The following is a 15,573-nucleotide window of genomic DNA, read 5'->3' on the forward strand; positions in this document are numbered from 1 at the left end:
AAGAAAAAACCCATAGGTCCCTGTCAGTGACTTACGGCGGTCAGTAACTTACATTGAGACATCTCCTTTTTCCTCTCCCGTTGCAATATCCATTTAAAGAATATAAAAGTATGCGTTTGTATCGATGACCTCATTGAGATTATATATTAAAGAGCATCTTTCCAGATCACAAAATGGCAGCTAATGAAAAAGAGCTCACTAGAACTGGTCTGGTGTGTGGCCCACCACCAAGGTCTAGATATAACTCTTTAATCAAGGGAGTGAATGCAAACATCCCAGCTCGTTCAGTGTTCAATGGCCTAAGCATGACCATCGCTGATGTATTTTCTTGTTGCTCTGATCAATGCTGATGAATTACGCTAGTTTCAATCAAGTAGTTTCAGTTTTAAGAATAAACGGAAGGTTTCTCCTGGCTGACACAGTTGTTTTGACCCGATGTCTTTGTGGGCTTCTGGTCATGTACCATAAAAGTGTGGACTTGCTCATGATATTAAAGTTACATTTCTCTACAACTCGCCCAACAAAATGAACAGGAAATGAACACCGGTTCTCTTCTGAAATGTACATCACACTTCCATTTTCCTGCTCTAGCAGACCGTGACATCAGCGCTCATAATGGTGAGAGGCAAATGACCTGACTAATGCAAATAAAGGCTAATGAATCATGCCCTATACCACACCTCCACTTGAGCCATTTTTAGCATGGTATGCGGCGGGGACTACGATGAGTCAAGGCCAGTGAAGCGAGAATCCCAGCTGAAGGGGGACTCCGGCGAACACAGACAAAGAGCATATGTACACGCAGCCCCAAGACGCGAGCCCGAGAAAGCCCTGAGAGGCTGAGCGCGAGGGAAGCCCTGAGAAAATGGCCGCCGAGGTGCTTTGTTCAGGGCTGCTCGCGGTTGATTGGGAAGAGATGTGCAACAGATGGGCTTCATTAATTAAAACAGAGAAGCCGACAGCTCCGTTACTTTGATGAGGCTTCCCGTACTCCGGAGCACGAAACAAAGTAAATTAAAAAGCCCCGCACCCCAACCCACCCAACCCCCCCCTTCGCGATTACCCCGCCCTCCACACGGGCGACTGATGTACCGTAGGAACCGGGGGGGGGGGGGCGAAGCTGGTGCTCAATTTCAGAACTCATTTCCCCCTCTTGCCTAAACTACAAAAACACAATTAAGACTAGACTTTTCCAAGCAGATCAAAAAAAATGCCTAAATGCAGCAGCAGCAGGAAGCACGTCATCGCAGAGTGCGTATTTTAATCACAGATTACACTAAAATGGCAACTTTGAGCTGAAGGGCTGACCTGGGGGGAAAAAAAGGGAAGGCGTGAGCAACGTAAGGTTTTAGTGAGAAGGTCGCTTTTGTGTGGCGGGACAACAGGGGGCGATCCCAGCTCCGTGTCCTGCGTGCGCGCAGCAGACTGGGAACAGTTAGCGCCAGCGTCTCGAACCGCGCGCCAGTGAAACGGGGTTAATCAGATTAGAGAGAGAGACGGCGGGATCCGTCACGGATCCGCAGGACCCCCCGCGGAGCGCCCCCCGCAGGCGTACACACCTATGTCGGCCTCCGTGCTTTTCTTCATGTCTTTGTGCAGCTTCTTGGTCTGGTCTTCCAATCTATGGATCAGAGGGAGGAGAGAGCGAATTACAAACCCAACGCACCTTGGAGCGAGACTCAGTGAACGTGCCACTATCGAAGCGCTGTAACTCGGGGAAACGCGATTGGCCGGCTACGGAGACTGGCTCGCAGGCTGCCCCGGCCTTGGCACAGAGAGAGAGAGAGAGAGAGAGAGACAGAGAGAGAGGGAGAGAGAGAGAGGAGAGCTGGCAGGGAGTGTGCATTCCACCAGCCAGAGGCCCAGACAGACACCGCACACTGACTGACAGTGACCCAGACCTCTACTCTATACCGCACTCTCAAAACACCTGACTGTTTTTCTCACTTTGGGTGGTCGATATGGGCCAAAGATGACAACGAAGATATTTCTATACCCTTGTTAAGATAATTATATATATCACAGAAATCTTCGTTTTATGCAATTAAATTGTGCTCGAAATATCGTCACCGTAAGAGAGAGCTGTGTCAGAGGATTTATATATATCACACTATTCTTTGTTTTATGTAATTAAATTGTGCTTAAAATATCATCACGGTAAGAGAGCGTTGTGTCAGACAGATCATTTAAAGGAACAAGCTTTCTGTGTTGTATCACAGTAGCACACGTAAGAAAAGCAACAGCTCAGCAGACAGAACAAAGCAGGCAGCCAATAGAAGATCGGTATATTGCGAGATGAAGAAAATAGCGAACGCTCCAGTAGCGCCGCTAAGCTACCAGTATTTTAGAGACGTCTGGCGCCAGCATATCAGCGTCCTTCAAACGATATTGCACGCAAACTACAGCCGGCGTATCGTGTATGAGAACTCCACCTCCCACCCCTTGTCCCTGGGCCTTGCGATGAGGTTTACAAACGGCCCATAATGCCGTGCTGGTGAGGGGGGGGGGGGGAAGGCTACCGAGGGGGGGCGGCGCGCGGTTAACTAGCGACAGAGACGTTCGGAACCCAAGCGCGATGCGGACCTGTTAACAACATAAAAACTGTCACGGCTAACGGCAGCAATTACCGGACTGTGGGGACAGCTTCGTGTGAGGCGCCAGGCATTATATCAATTAAGCGAGCGGCAGAAAATTAAGAGGCAGATTAGATTCTCCGCCGGCGACGACGATGAGGTGTTAATCCTGAGCGTTTGATGAAGTGACAAAGACAAAAAAAAGGGGGAGGAGGAGGCGTCTCCATTAAATGCAGTTGCGCGTACGAGACGGACCGGCGGAAAAAAAAAAAAACAGGAGCATGTGTGAAGAGTCTCTCCCCGCCGGCGCCAGGTGAACGTGAGGCCCGCTCCGCGCGGGGTGTTAATGGAGACGCGCTGCGCCAGCTGCTCCTCTCTCCTCGCGGCGCGCGCGCGGCGCTCAGCCTCTGCGCCAGGCGACGGACCGCGGCCCAACACTCCGGGCTGCGAGCGGCGTCGCGCTAATGCCAGACTCGTCAGGGAGGGCACTTTGTGGACTGCCTGGCGTTTCGCGCATCCAGGCTCAGTCAGGGGAATCGCGTTTTAATGTTCTGAACAAGGAAGTAAAATAAAATAAAATGAATTATATAGATTTAAAATATACATACTTTTTTCATAAAATCATATATTTATATATACTTATTTTACTTATTATACTTTTTATTTTTATGTATGATTTACCTATTTTAAACGCACATGTGAACTTCTATGTTTGTGTTGCGTGTTTTACCGTGGAAAAATAGAAACCGTTTTTCAGGTGACACAACTTCACGCTTGAGTGAAAAAGCTGAATCAGACCATTGCGTCAGATCATGGGAGAGTTCCCCGCGTAGCCCACAGGTGCTGTCCAACCAAATTGTTCTTACATGCCTGCTCTATGCAATTTTCAACACCCCCCCCGAAAAGCCCCATAGCCTCTTACTCATCACGGTGTCTATCTGCAATGGTTATCACTTTGCGTGTGGGCCCGCCCACTCAGTGAAAACCCAGGGCACCGCCCACATGCCCGGGCCCAGCTCACAGCCAGTCTCCTTAACCTGAGAGACCGCACTTCATTGCCACAGATGCTTTTGTTAGCAAGCGAGGATTTTGTGGGCTTTGTGGTACGTCTGCAGCAGTCAAATGTACACTATTTCACTAAACTTTTTGGGTCTTGTAACTTATGCAAGTTTAACACAGGAACAAAGGACTACACCAAACTTGGATGATTGGATATCCAACCCTCTTAGTGATATTGTCATGCCATTGCAGAGGACCAGTTATTTTTAACTGTCAACTTCAATTGTGGATGCAATTAGGCTGAAGAACTTTACATGAAGAGGACAAATGGGCCCAAGATTAAATGGGTTTTTCAAGCGCTCGCTGTTTTTCTGCAAATGAAAATGTAGCGCGAGATTGCGGACGCTCTTGCGTTCATGTCTTTTCTCTATCGACCCAAAAGTTTGAGTGCTTAGAGGGCTTAATGCAAAAATTTCCTCAGCTATGGCAACCGTGCCCAACAATAACGACGTGGGCGCCCAACGACAGAAATATATCATGGAGAAAAAAAAAAAAGCTGTCGAACACACACAAAAACTTACTTTTGGAGCTTGTCATATTCTCGTTCAAAGTCTCTTTCAACCTGTGAAGACAGAACACACATGCCAGAGAAATGAGTGCATCTGATGGGAGAAGAGCAGGCACTGGGCTGGTTTTTGAAAAGCAACGTGTGGGCAACCCGCTCCATTCCATCACTGGTCACGGTGGCACCCGTTGAGGGGGAAGAAAAACATGCCAGGCCGGTGGGAGTTTGAGCCAGCGGCCAAGCCGCACCTGCGTTCTGTGCACAAATGCCCACGTCGGCACCTTAAGCCTTCTGCGGGCCAAAGATCCTGTCATTTCCATTAGGGAAAATAAGCACTGAACCAACAGTTGTCCATTTTGAAGAACAGAGAGATGGACATTTAAAGTAAGACTGACGTCATTATTTCAGAACATGGACCCGCTCTGAAGAGGGGCATTGTTCAAAAGGGGGAAAAGAAAGCCCGGAGGGATTCCCTTATACTTCTATCTGTGTCATTTATGTCTAGAACATCTAGAAAGTTCTGAAAACAAGGAAGTGATGAAATGAAGACAATGACCAGTGTGCATGAAGAACATACAATATCTCGGAAGGAATATCGTGTCCCCTTAATGGAAATCCCAGTCTGTTCTGGTGTTCGTCACTGTCCTTGTTTGCAGAGGTCTAATCCCTCTCTGACTGCATCCCAGTGCATCTCTCATACACAAACACACACACACACACACACACACAGACATACACTGTGAGTGCACTGTGGTCCCCCCCCCTTGTCTCTTCCACAATTAACAACTAACTCCATCTCCTGTAATTTGCGCAATGCTGTTTCAATTTAGGCCGGTAAGGTTTTTGTGGAGCCCCCGTCTTGGGGCTCTGGCTGCTCTAATTGTCCCGGGCCGGGCCGGGCGGAGGCAGCGGGGGTTCCTGTCTTGAGGTTGCGCGGGCCGCCGCGTAAACAAACAAGCGCGGCGGGAGGAAGCGGGCAGCTTGTCGCTGGGGAGCCTCCAGCCCGCGGCCGGCCCCCCCACCCCCACCCCCCCCGCCCCTGTGATGTCACAGGGAGACGGGAGACGGGTTCCTCGCGTCCGCCGCGGGGCCACAGACAGATTACAGGGGAAGCGGTTTCCCCCCCCCCCCCCCCCGGCGGAGGCGGCGCCCACTCTGCCGGCGCTGCCAGGGCTGTCCGTCACGCGGCCTCCGGAGGACCGGAGGGCGCCAACAGCGCCAGCGAACCCCCAGCTTCCGGGCCCTGCCCGGTGCGGTGCCAGTAGGGATGCCAGTACGATGCAGGGCACCGAGCCTACTGCACTGCCAGTCCACAAACAGCTCCACGCGCACACAAAATAAAGCCTGTGGTAAAGCTAGCTGGCTATGCTTACACTGATATAAATATCCAGAAAGAATGCAGAGGAACAGTTTGGCTGCGTTTGGTTCAGCAGGTTAAGGCAGTTCCCTCTGGTTTACACTTGGAACATGTGAATTTGTACACTGTTCTTACTCCTTTTCATCTTCATTGAACATGTTCTCCCCGCCCCCACAGCTTTAATCTCACTCTTCTCTTTGGAACGGGAGTTGAAAAGTGGGCCCTCGGCTGTGGCACGGGCCCCGGAGCGCAGCCCGTGCGGGACGGAGCCGGTCTGAGGGCCACACAGGCAGTGGTCAGCACTGGAGCCCTTTCATGTAGACCAAGCGCAGACGGCAGCTCTCTTTGAGTCTGATCTCTGTCTAACGGGCAAGGCCGTTTCCACGGCCACCACAAAGCCAACGCCATTGCCAGGCCGTCTCCGACGTCTCATTAAAGGCACCGGACGGAACTTCCGTGGTTTACGTTTCAGGCAAACTCATTTCACCAGGAGTCTCTGAGTTTGCAACAAGGACAGGCCTCCCCTGGAGCTGATGGCTCCTCGACTTTCCCACCCAGTAAACATGGAGAAGAGCTAGAGCTCAGGAAGTGCACTGCCTGTCTTCTGTAAGCCTTCTGTAAAACTTAACCACACTCGTGAACTTAACCACACCCTACACCCAGTGTAGTGCGGTTATGCCATTGTTCTGCGTTGACTAAGCATTAATAATAGGCTGTACAAAACTCATTGAAAACAGCTTACCGTTTTTGAAACAATCTGCTTCTTTGGTTGTCCAATCTTGAAGGGAATCCTGAAAGAAAAGATTGTGGCAAACAGGAGTAAGTACACAGCGGGAACAATAAGACAAGTATTATAGGAGTTAAGTCATACAGTATTTCAGGAAGAAATACGGAAGCATTTTTACCAGTTCTGTTCAACTAATCATGCTAGTTAGCCAATGGATAACGGATAGCCAATGGTAGTAGTCATGCAAAACCAGAACAGGAGAAATGGACTTGTAACTGCTTTCAAGTCCAGCACTTAGCACCACAGCTTGGTATTGATTCTGGTGAGTCAAAACTGAGGGATATTGACACGAAGGTTGAAAAAAAGTGCAGTACCCCACTCACTTTCTCTGATGGAGTCACACTTATGTACCTTTAAGAGCGCCCGGCACGCGCCTGACTGCTGTGACTTCAGCAAGTCAATCGTTAGCAAGGGCTGTGGAATCTCAGCCATCAGACAGTCGTTAGACTGAGGTCAGCGCAGTCTGGGCCTCAGTGTTTGAGGTGGGGGGGACGGGGGGAGCTGTATCTGAAGTGTCTGCTCGGCCGGCTCGACGGTCCCGTTAACCTCTGCCCTGCCGGAGCGCACTTCAGAGTCCCCCCATCAGCTTCCTGTCACCCATCTGCACATCTGGGCCCCATTGGAGGCGGATGTCCCTAATTAGAAGTGCCTGTCCCCTCCGTCCCAGCAGCCTCTGCTCCGGCTCCCCCTCAGAGGCCACACGCTGCCGATACTGGGCCCGGCTGATTACTGCAGCCCCAAACCACAGCCCTGCCCTGCTCTGTGCCCCCCCACACCCCTTCAGGACAACCGCCTGGATCAGCAACGATACCCTGTCCCCCACCCAAACACACACCATTACCGTTACAGTGTCTTTTTACACTACGAGGTCAGATATGAAGACTGGTATCATTAAATGCTAAATCCAGGCTGTGTTATTTCAGGGTCAAGCTCTAAAGCAACCATAATTTTCACTTAGTGCTGCCAATGGTGGAACAATCTAATAAAGCTCTTCCACATGGACAACAAACAAATCACCTCCCTTCTGTTGATTCAGATTCAGGACTATGAATCTGCATTTTAGTGCAAACCGAACGCTGTGGAAACTCTATGGTACAAGGTGGTGCGAGCAAGCACCGTTAGAAAGACCCATTTGGCAGGCCTGAAGGACTGGGTTGCCATGAGGACGCTCTGGCCCAATCGAAACACGGCAGGGAAAACCCACGTCTCTCACGAGCTGGCAGACTTCCTGTTTCTCCGGGCTTAAAGCTAGCTGGAGGACCTGCTCCTGTTGAGCAGTGGCCGCCCGCTTTCCAAAAATAAGGCCTTCCGTTTAAAATGAAGGCGCATTACCAGTTACGTCCTGCCCGTGTTCACCTCGCTCCTGGCCGCTCAAATTATGTCATATTCATAAATATCCACTCAAATTGAGTTGTGTCACAGTGTAAAAAAAGACACTTCTACAGGAAGGTGCAATTAAATTTAAACTGGGCAAAATGCCGTCACCTGTCCTATTCTAAATTTCAGAAATGGTAAGGCAATGTGGTTTTAAACGGGGGACAAAAAATAAAAAATAAATGATATGCCCCAGAAAACTCTCTTTTCACACTTCTACCCTTGTGATAAGTTTCTTTTTTATTTACCGAGGTGGCAGGGGATCCGTGAGAGAAAAATGACCCTCCTTATTGTAACTGGATCCACCCCCATTGATGTGACACTAATGATATCCCATCCGCGCGCGGATAGACGGCGGCTCCTGGCAGGCGCGGGGAGGAAAGCAGCTGCGTCAAAAGCAAGGTGTGCGGACTAATGAGATGGAGAGGAAAAAGGGGCGAGAGGCAGGGCCACGTCGAGCGACGACGAAACGCCGTTGACGGGTCTGACAGCTCGCGTTACTGACAGCCCAATGGAGAGCCCCAAAAAAACCCGCCGCAGAATGACCCCAATCCACAAGAGCCAACATGGAGAGAGAATGTACGCAGTCGCCGAAACGCGCCTGTGTGCCGAGGCGACCCGCGCGTCTCGGAAATGAAATGAAAAGTTTAGCAACCGAAAGTGTCCGCGGGGTGTTGGGTCTCGCTGTTGTTCCAAAAGGAGCTTAACAAATAAATATTTTGTTCGTTTGTTTTGTCTTTGTTTCCGAATTCGACCAATTAAGTTCTTTGAAAGAATATGAGCCGGGTGTGGTACAAGTGTAGGTCACATGTCAAGCAAATCTTCACTCCAGCAAAGTCGGTTAGGAGTGAGCCAACAGGAAGAGCCAGAGCCCGTCAGAGCTCAGCCAATCAAAGAGGAGGACATGAAACTGCCAAAAAGCTTTATTCTTCACTTCTGTTTCCCCCCTTGCACATTCACAATGCTTTCTTTCAAACTCCGATCTGTTGCTGTGCAGTTGGCTGTACTTCAGAACAAACTTAATCACAACTTTTCATGACTTTCCCATTTTTTATCGGTTTAATTTTGTAACACATTCGCCTCTCTGATGTGATCCTTTTACATGTGGGCTATACAAATTCACACTGGATATGTACATGGCATACCATTTACGGTCCCTTTCATTTTGCTTTTGCGGTTTTGCTGATGCGTTTCAAGCATCCGCCGTCAATCACGTAATTGATGGGCTATAACTTATCCGCAAAAATTTGGCCGACATATCAGAAGCATCGCACCTTCATGTAGGAAAACTGCTTTTACTTGCGTCACACCTCATGCCCTCCAAAGACATCATGGAAAACTATGTGTCATCACACACTCAAATTCCTCAAGTGCACCAAGTGAGTCATGTTACAACTAATGTAATGCATCAGCAGCAAGCAACAGTAATGACTCTGATCTGCAATCACGGGAGACTTTTTGGCAGTGGCGTAAAGGCACTGAGGTAATTACTTCTGTTACTTTGCAACACAACACGCTAACATTTCGGTGGAATTAGAACTAAATACAACCGAGTGTATAATGAGAGGGTGTTGCGATCTAAACAAAATATTTTATTTCTATTCAAAAAATCAAAGCTCTTCAGGCTGCGTGTTACTTCAGTAAAACCAAGCGAATGAGGAGACAGCTTTTTTAACAATCCTGGAATGAAGCCACGAAAAGGGTCTCCGTGGATTCACAGAACAGTCAAAAACGAACACGAGTTACAAGACCGCCATTGGCAGCACCTCAAGCCTACCCACAATGCCCCAGTCACGTATTAAGGATCACAGAGGGGCCAAGGAGACATGGAGGTAAGATGGCCTGCTCTGTGGGAATCTGTCCGGAAGGTTCTTCACATAAAAGTCACATTTTTTCTCGACCCCCGCACAATACCGAAGTTGGTTTTTTTTTCCAATCTGATTGGTTGAGAGTCCCCAGTCCCATGCCCTATGCCTCAGGGACAGGCTGAAAGCACCCTCTGAGTGGGCCTGGTGGACCGCAGTGGGGTCAGAGGTCACGGAGCCCTGTGCCATCCCTCCTCAGTACACCCCAAACCGGGGCTGCCCAACCCAGTTCATGGATATCTGTTGCCCAGTAGGTTCCCACTCCAACCCTAATTCGGCACACACGATTCAGCAAATCAGCATCTCAATGAGACCTGTACCAGTTGAATGAGGAGTGCTTTGTAAGGCTTTGAGGGAAAACCTCCAGGTCCAGGAACAGGGTTAGGCAGCCCTGTCCTACACACACAGAGCCCAGAACAGCGCCCGCTTGGAAGCCCTTCCCTTTGTGCACACGCTCCGATGGGGTCAGGAATGCCACCCAGCCGCAGATGTGTCGCTGGCACTCGGGATATGAGCCTAAATGAGAAGCACGGCTAATTGCTGCTATCCACTGACACGACGGAACAGATTATGAAACGAATACACGGCGAGCCGCGCTGCTTTTAATACTAATCTTAATCATTGTACTTTAAGTAAGTACATCTAACGAATTTCGCCGTAACGAGCGAAGCAGCCCTGAATGTTTTTACACACAAAGAGGAAACAAAACTGTAGGTCCTGCATATCTGTCAGACATAGTGTTTTTTCAGTGAGGACTGAAGACTTCTTGGAGATGTTCTATTATAGGAGAGCATAATTGCTTTAATGATGCTATAACCTATTTTTGAGAAATATTCCCTCTTCCCCCAATTTTCCTCACAGCAACTAGGCTTTTAAGCCATTTCGTACGGGTGTAATTACATCACATTATCATGGAAATACCTGTCCCAGCACATTAAGTAAAGGCAGGGACCAAGTTTCTAAAACTACACCTCTAGTCATTTCATGGCGCCCCTTCCCAAAGGCAAGAGCAGGTAAACAGGATGTGAGCTGCAATTTCATTCCAATTTTAATCGGGTAATCATAGGTGGATGGACCGTCTAGGATGTTTACATCAGAGACAGTGTTTAAAAAAAGAAGAAAAAAAAAGACAGAGGGAAAAAAAAAAAGAAAAAGCACACAAACAGACCTGCTCAAACTGCAGAACTCCCGAATCCTTCCCTCCCTCCCGCCCTTACGAAAACATCAGAGCTCGCAACTCGGTTCACAGCCTGCGAAGACTGAGCGCTACCATTAAAATATCAGAAAAAAAAACGTGTTATCTGGACGTGCACCATAAGTAGCCCTTTGCTACATTTAGACAGTAGAAAAACCCCCAGAAATAACAGATTAACTTTTTTTTTCTCTGTAAAAAAACAAAAAAAAACGAGGCATTATTTTCATCTTTTCACCGGCGGGAACGCGTGCGGCTGTACTAGCCTCTGCCACTGAAACCGGACGGTGCGCGTGCTCTCCGCTGACTCGCAGTGTGGCACAAAAAAGTGACTCAACGGCTGTAACTCCACGCAGAAGGACGGTCATTCACAAATAAGAGGAGCAGAAGGGAAGCCCAGAGTGGCGAGGAACCTTTGGTCGGTGGTGGGTGGACTGGAATCGCATGCTAATTAGTCTACTGAGCAAACAGATATATCGTCTAATTCTTTTTTTTTTTAATCCTGGAAGGCATTTCTCCGCAGTGGCAGAACGCACTTCTGTCTGCTCATAATTAACCCTTTAACCACGACGCAGATGTTTACTGGAGGAGGGGGTCCGCGATGAGGGTAGTCAGCTCCTGACCCCCTTTATTTCAAAATGGGGGAAGCAGACAACCGAGCGTGCGCTTCTCGGTCCTACAAAGAGACTTTGACCGCAGTTGATGCTGTTGATAATCGGAGGGGCTACAGGGAAGGCTTCAGGCCGCAGGCTAATGATGTGGATGCTGTAACGCTTAATATTCACAGCCGTTTAATAGCTTCATATTTAGAGGAAACAAAGGAGCTGTCAGAATGTAGGCCACTGTACGAAGACAAACGGCTCCCGAAAAAGCAGCGTCTTTCACGGAAATTGGCGCGGCAACCAGCCCAGCCCGCCCGTGACAAGCCGACGTTACACGTCACAGATTATTCTGGGACCTGGTTCAACTCCAGCAGTCACTTCTTACAGAACGGAATCGGAACGTGAATGGATTTCAGGTCTGAGTAAACCAAGGCCCAGTTCAACCTGAAAAGGCGACATAACTACACCTTTGCCCCACATAGGACAGCATACTACATCCAAAAGACTAAAGACAGATTGATCAATTATGTTGCATTTGCAGAAACTGAGCATCTGTAGCCGTGTCTAATACCCTTCCATCCCCATGTACTTTCATTGTAGAACAGAATAAAAATATCAAACCCAACCCTCTACCAAAACCCCCGAACATATTAGCACACCCATACTAAACTATCAGCCAGTATCCATATTCATAAATACGAAATAGAAAGAAATAAACGGTTTACTTCATTCTGTTTTAACCGTGATTAACACTGCTTGTATTATGACACTGGGTGAGCAGGTGATGCATGCACTCTGAGAACAGCAATGCTGGGGGTTACGCACCAGCAGTGGAGCGCACACACGCCCGAGGAAACAACGCTGAGCATTACAGCGAGGTCAGTGAGCCCAGCAGCACCGCAGCGTTCATCAAAACGTGCCTGGGAGGTCAGAAGCACAAGCGGTAGCCTGCGCTAAATATGGAGCCTGCACTCAGTGGCGCGCTGCTGACTGTGATGCAAGAATTCACCAGATGTACACGCCGCAGTACAGCAGTCAATGTCAAAACTGCTGAGGGTGAGCGGAGAGTGCGATCTGCGGGCCAGGAGAACTTGTACCATTACTGTAGCCCTCGTCACACGGACTGTGTAGGAGAAACAAGATAACACTTAAATGATGCAAACCTTGTCTTTTTTTTAAACTGACATAGGCCTAATATTACTCAAATTCTAAAGTACTTAGCAATGCGCTGCCTCAAACTGTCTAATGTTAGCCAGCTGGAAAATGAACATGTATGCCATATTGTAGAGGAAAATCTGAAATAGCAATCCAACATTACCCACATCAGTTTACAAGGTAGCTGGACTACACTGGTCAACCACGAAGAAATCAAACTTAAAAAAATAAGATGCCCAGGTTTTAATTAAACAGTAATTTTACAGTAAAAATGTTCATTTCATGGAAGCAAAATTCCTACCAACAATACTTTCATAAGGCGTTCAATGGCCTTACGTGGTACACCTCATTGATTGGAATTTCCAGCCAGAAATGGGGAAATCTGCAAAACGCAACTTATTTTTGCTTGAGGAATACAAAGTCAGCCCTTGACACAAAGATACCCTTTGGAAACCAAACAGGCATTCACTTAAAGTGAGGGGAATGGAAGAGAAGAATTCCACAATAGACAGCAGAAAAGAAAGCGAACACGATTTGAACCCTTCACGGTAGGTAGCCTACTTAGACAAAGATACGGGCTGTTCTCTGGCATGGTGCTTTACCCAAACAGATATGACACAGGACATATGGGAAAGACCTCAAGCAACAATGCTCACATTCTGCAGCGCGGCAGCGGCTGCGTAGCAGATTGACGGAAACAGGTCACCGTAATGACGCCAGCGAGACCCTTTTCGGATGGAACTGCAATCTGACTGACATCAGCATGAGGTCGTATCACAGAGAGTCAGTCACTGGAGTACAGAAGCATGGTTGAAGTCACTTGGGGAGGGGGGCCCATTGTTCTCTTCGCTGACCCCCCTCCGAGCCGAACCACCCTCGTCATGGATGCACGCGCAAAAGCCCGGCTGGAATTTACCCATCGGTGGATCCCATAAAGGGCTCTTTGACTGGGCCCAGCGCCCCGCCCGTGACCCTGTATGCTGGCTGTACGCATTAGCGGAAGCGCCTTTTGCCAGCCATTGATCCTCCGGACTTTGGCCGGGTGTCCCGGCTCTTGCCTCTGGTGGTCCCTGCTGCTTTCTGGACATGCAAATGGGGGTCAGCGGCAGACGCACGCGCTGACGGGATGGAAGCAGGCGAGTGTGACCGGCGGAGAGTCGTCATTCCCCGCCCCGTTGCGGAAAACGAGCTGCCGGTGACGCAGCTCGGGCCCAGCTGCATTGTCCAGCGCACATCGGAATGTCGGGATGAATGCCCACCCTTGTATGATAAAATTCTGCTGCATTCACAAAAAAATGCGCTCACACACAGCCTGCAGTGACCTACCTCTCGGTTGTAAATAGCTGAGAGGCCACTGCAACAAAATACCAAGGTGTGAGCTGGGTCAAAATCAGTTTTGGTCCTCTGTGAATGCAGTATTTCCTTTTGCAGAACAGTGGACTCCATATAACTGGACATTTAACAACAGCATACCATAGACTATAGAATAATATCTGCATACTCTATTTTATGGCACAGAAAGTCACTGGCCCAGTTCTAATTGCTTCACTTACTCCTACAGTTATGAATGTTTGTACAAATCTGTACAAATCAAAACCTGTACAAATTTGTAATCTGAGCAGTCCACATAACTGCTTAATCCTCGGTTTACAGAATCACACAAAAACAACCACAACTTTCAAATGATAGCCACGCAATACACAATGAGCGCCCCAAAACTAAGGACAGCAATATGAAATTGGAGCGAGATGCAACGCAGATCATAACTATGTAACGAAAAAAGCAAAATTTTGTATCAAAATACAAACCAGAATTTGACCGTGTACATAAATCGGCTGTAGCACAGAATGTCTGAAGAACTGGGCCTGCTTTACAAGTTGGTTACATGTTCTTATCAAAACTACAGATTTGACTGTGTTGTTTCCAAGTCAACATTGATGTAATTATGTGAGCTACTGTTTATTTAAGACAAAATGGCAAGACAAAAATCAACCTGAAGGGTATAGCTCGGGAAGAAGTTTATCCAACTAGTTGTGGAACTCATCTTCTCGCGGCTACTACAACAACTACAGTATCACCACTGCAGGAGTTCATTTTTAAAAGTCATAATTACTGGTCCTTTTCAACAGTATTTTCCGTCAATCAACGACTAAGTTACTTTCGATATACCAAATCCTAGCTATATAACTCTCTCGTCATGACCCTGCGATGAGGTTGATGGGTTAACGTCTTAGCATGGACAGATATAATATGATTTTAATCTGATTGCCTAAAAAAATAATAATAATTTGAGGAACTCAACCAGTCGAGACACTCAACCAAGGCATGCCCTAGACTAACTAGCAGCTTCCAAGTTAACTGAACAGGCTTGCTAATGTTCTCAGGTTCCAACTCCCCACAACAACCAACAACACACGTCTAACGAATCGTTTGTATATGTTAAAATGAATCAGATGCACAAGGCTTTTTGGTAATTCACAAACATTTAACTAACCAAGCGTACCAACTAGCAAACGACAGATTATGGTATTTTAAGCATGACTTAGTTAGAACTGGGAACGGGAAGTTTAGCTAGCTAGCTCCCTAGCCGGCTATGCTAAGTAACTGACTGGAATTGGCTAGCTAACCGGAAAAGCAAGTTACTGATCGATTAAACATTCTGACCAGATAGCCATCAGACGTTACTCTACAAATATCTCCTAGCGTCCAAAAGCTAGATGCTTTAGCAATGCGAGTGCTGACATAATACTGCCATAGATCAAGATAGATAGTCTAGCTAAATCAGCAAGCATAGCTAGCTTGCTAAAATACTACTGAAAACTTGTTTGCCAGCTGTAACTTAGCTAGCTTTCAAGGTAGCTCGTGAAATTGTTTAAAATGTCATTGATCAACCCCAAAGCGAAAAATACGTACCAACTCATGTTTGCAGAAACCTTTAATCCAATTTCATTCCGGAGTTTTACTTTTACAATTGCCAAATCTAATAAACTACAAAACGAAAAGCATTTTCTCAAACTGCGTCCAGGAAGTAGAGAAGATAGTGTTCATTCAGGGGTCAAAGGTTAGGTTGATTTAAACTACGGAAAGCGAAGGAGTTCCGGTCA

At 47.8% G+C, this 15,573-nt stretch overlaps 1 protein-coding gene across 1 annotated transcript in view; it reads right to left on the reverse strand.

Annotated features, from left to right (window-relative positions):
• bin3 (bridging integrator 3) overlaps positions 1 to 15,540 on the reverse strand; it is a 39,227-nt gene extending 23,687 nt beyond the window's left edge. Inside the window, exons 1-4 of the mRNA XM_064347353.1 lie at positions 15,383 to 15,540; positions 6,237 to 6,285; positions 4,154 to 4,194; positions 1,560 to 1,621 (exon numbers count right to left, since the gene is read on the reverse strand). Coding sequence (XP_064203423.1) covers positions 1,560 to 1,621; positions 4,154 to 4,194; positions 6,237 to 6,285; positions 15,383 to 15,390 — 160 coding nt within the window. The 5' untranslated portion in view covers positions 15,391 to 15,540. The remainder of the gene's footprint in view (positions 1 to 1,559; positions 1,622 to 4,153; positions 4,195 to 6,236; positions 6,286 to 15,382) is intronic.
• Positions 15,541 to 15,573: the final 33 nt, after the last annotated feature.

The sequence above is a fragment of the Anguilla rostrata genome, chromosome 8 (assembly GCF_018555375.3).
Source record: "Anguilla rostrata isolate EN2019 chromosome 8, ASM1855537v3, whole genome shotgun sequence".
NCBI lineage: Eukaryota > Metazoa > Chordata > Actinopteri > Anguilliformes > Anguillidae > Anguilla > Anguilla rostrata.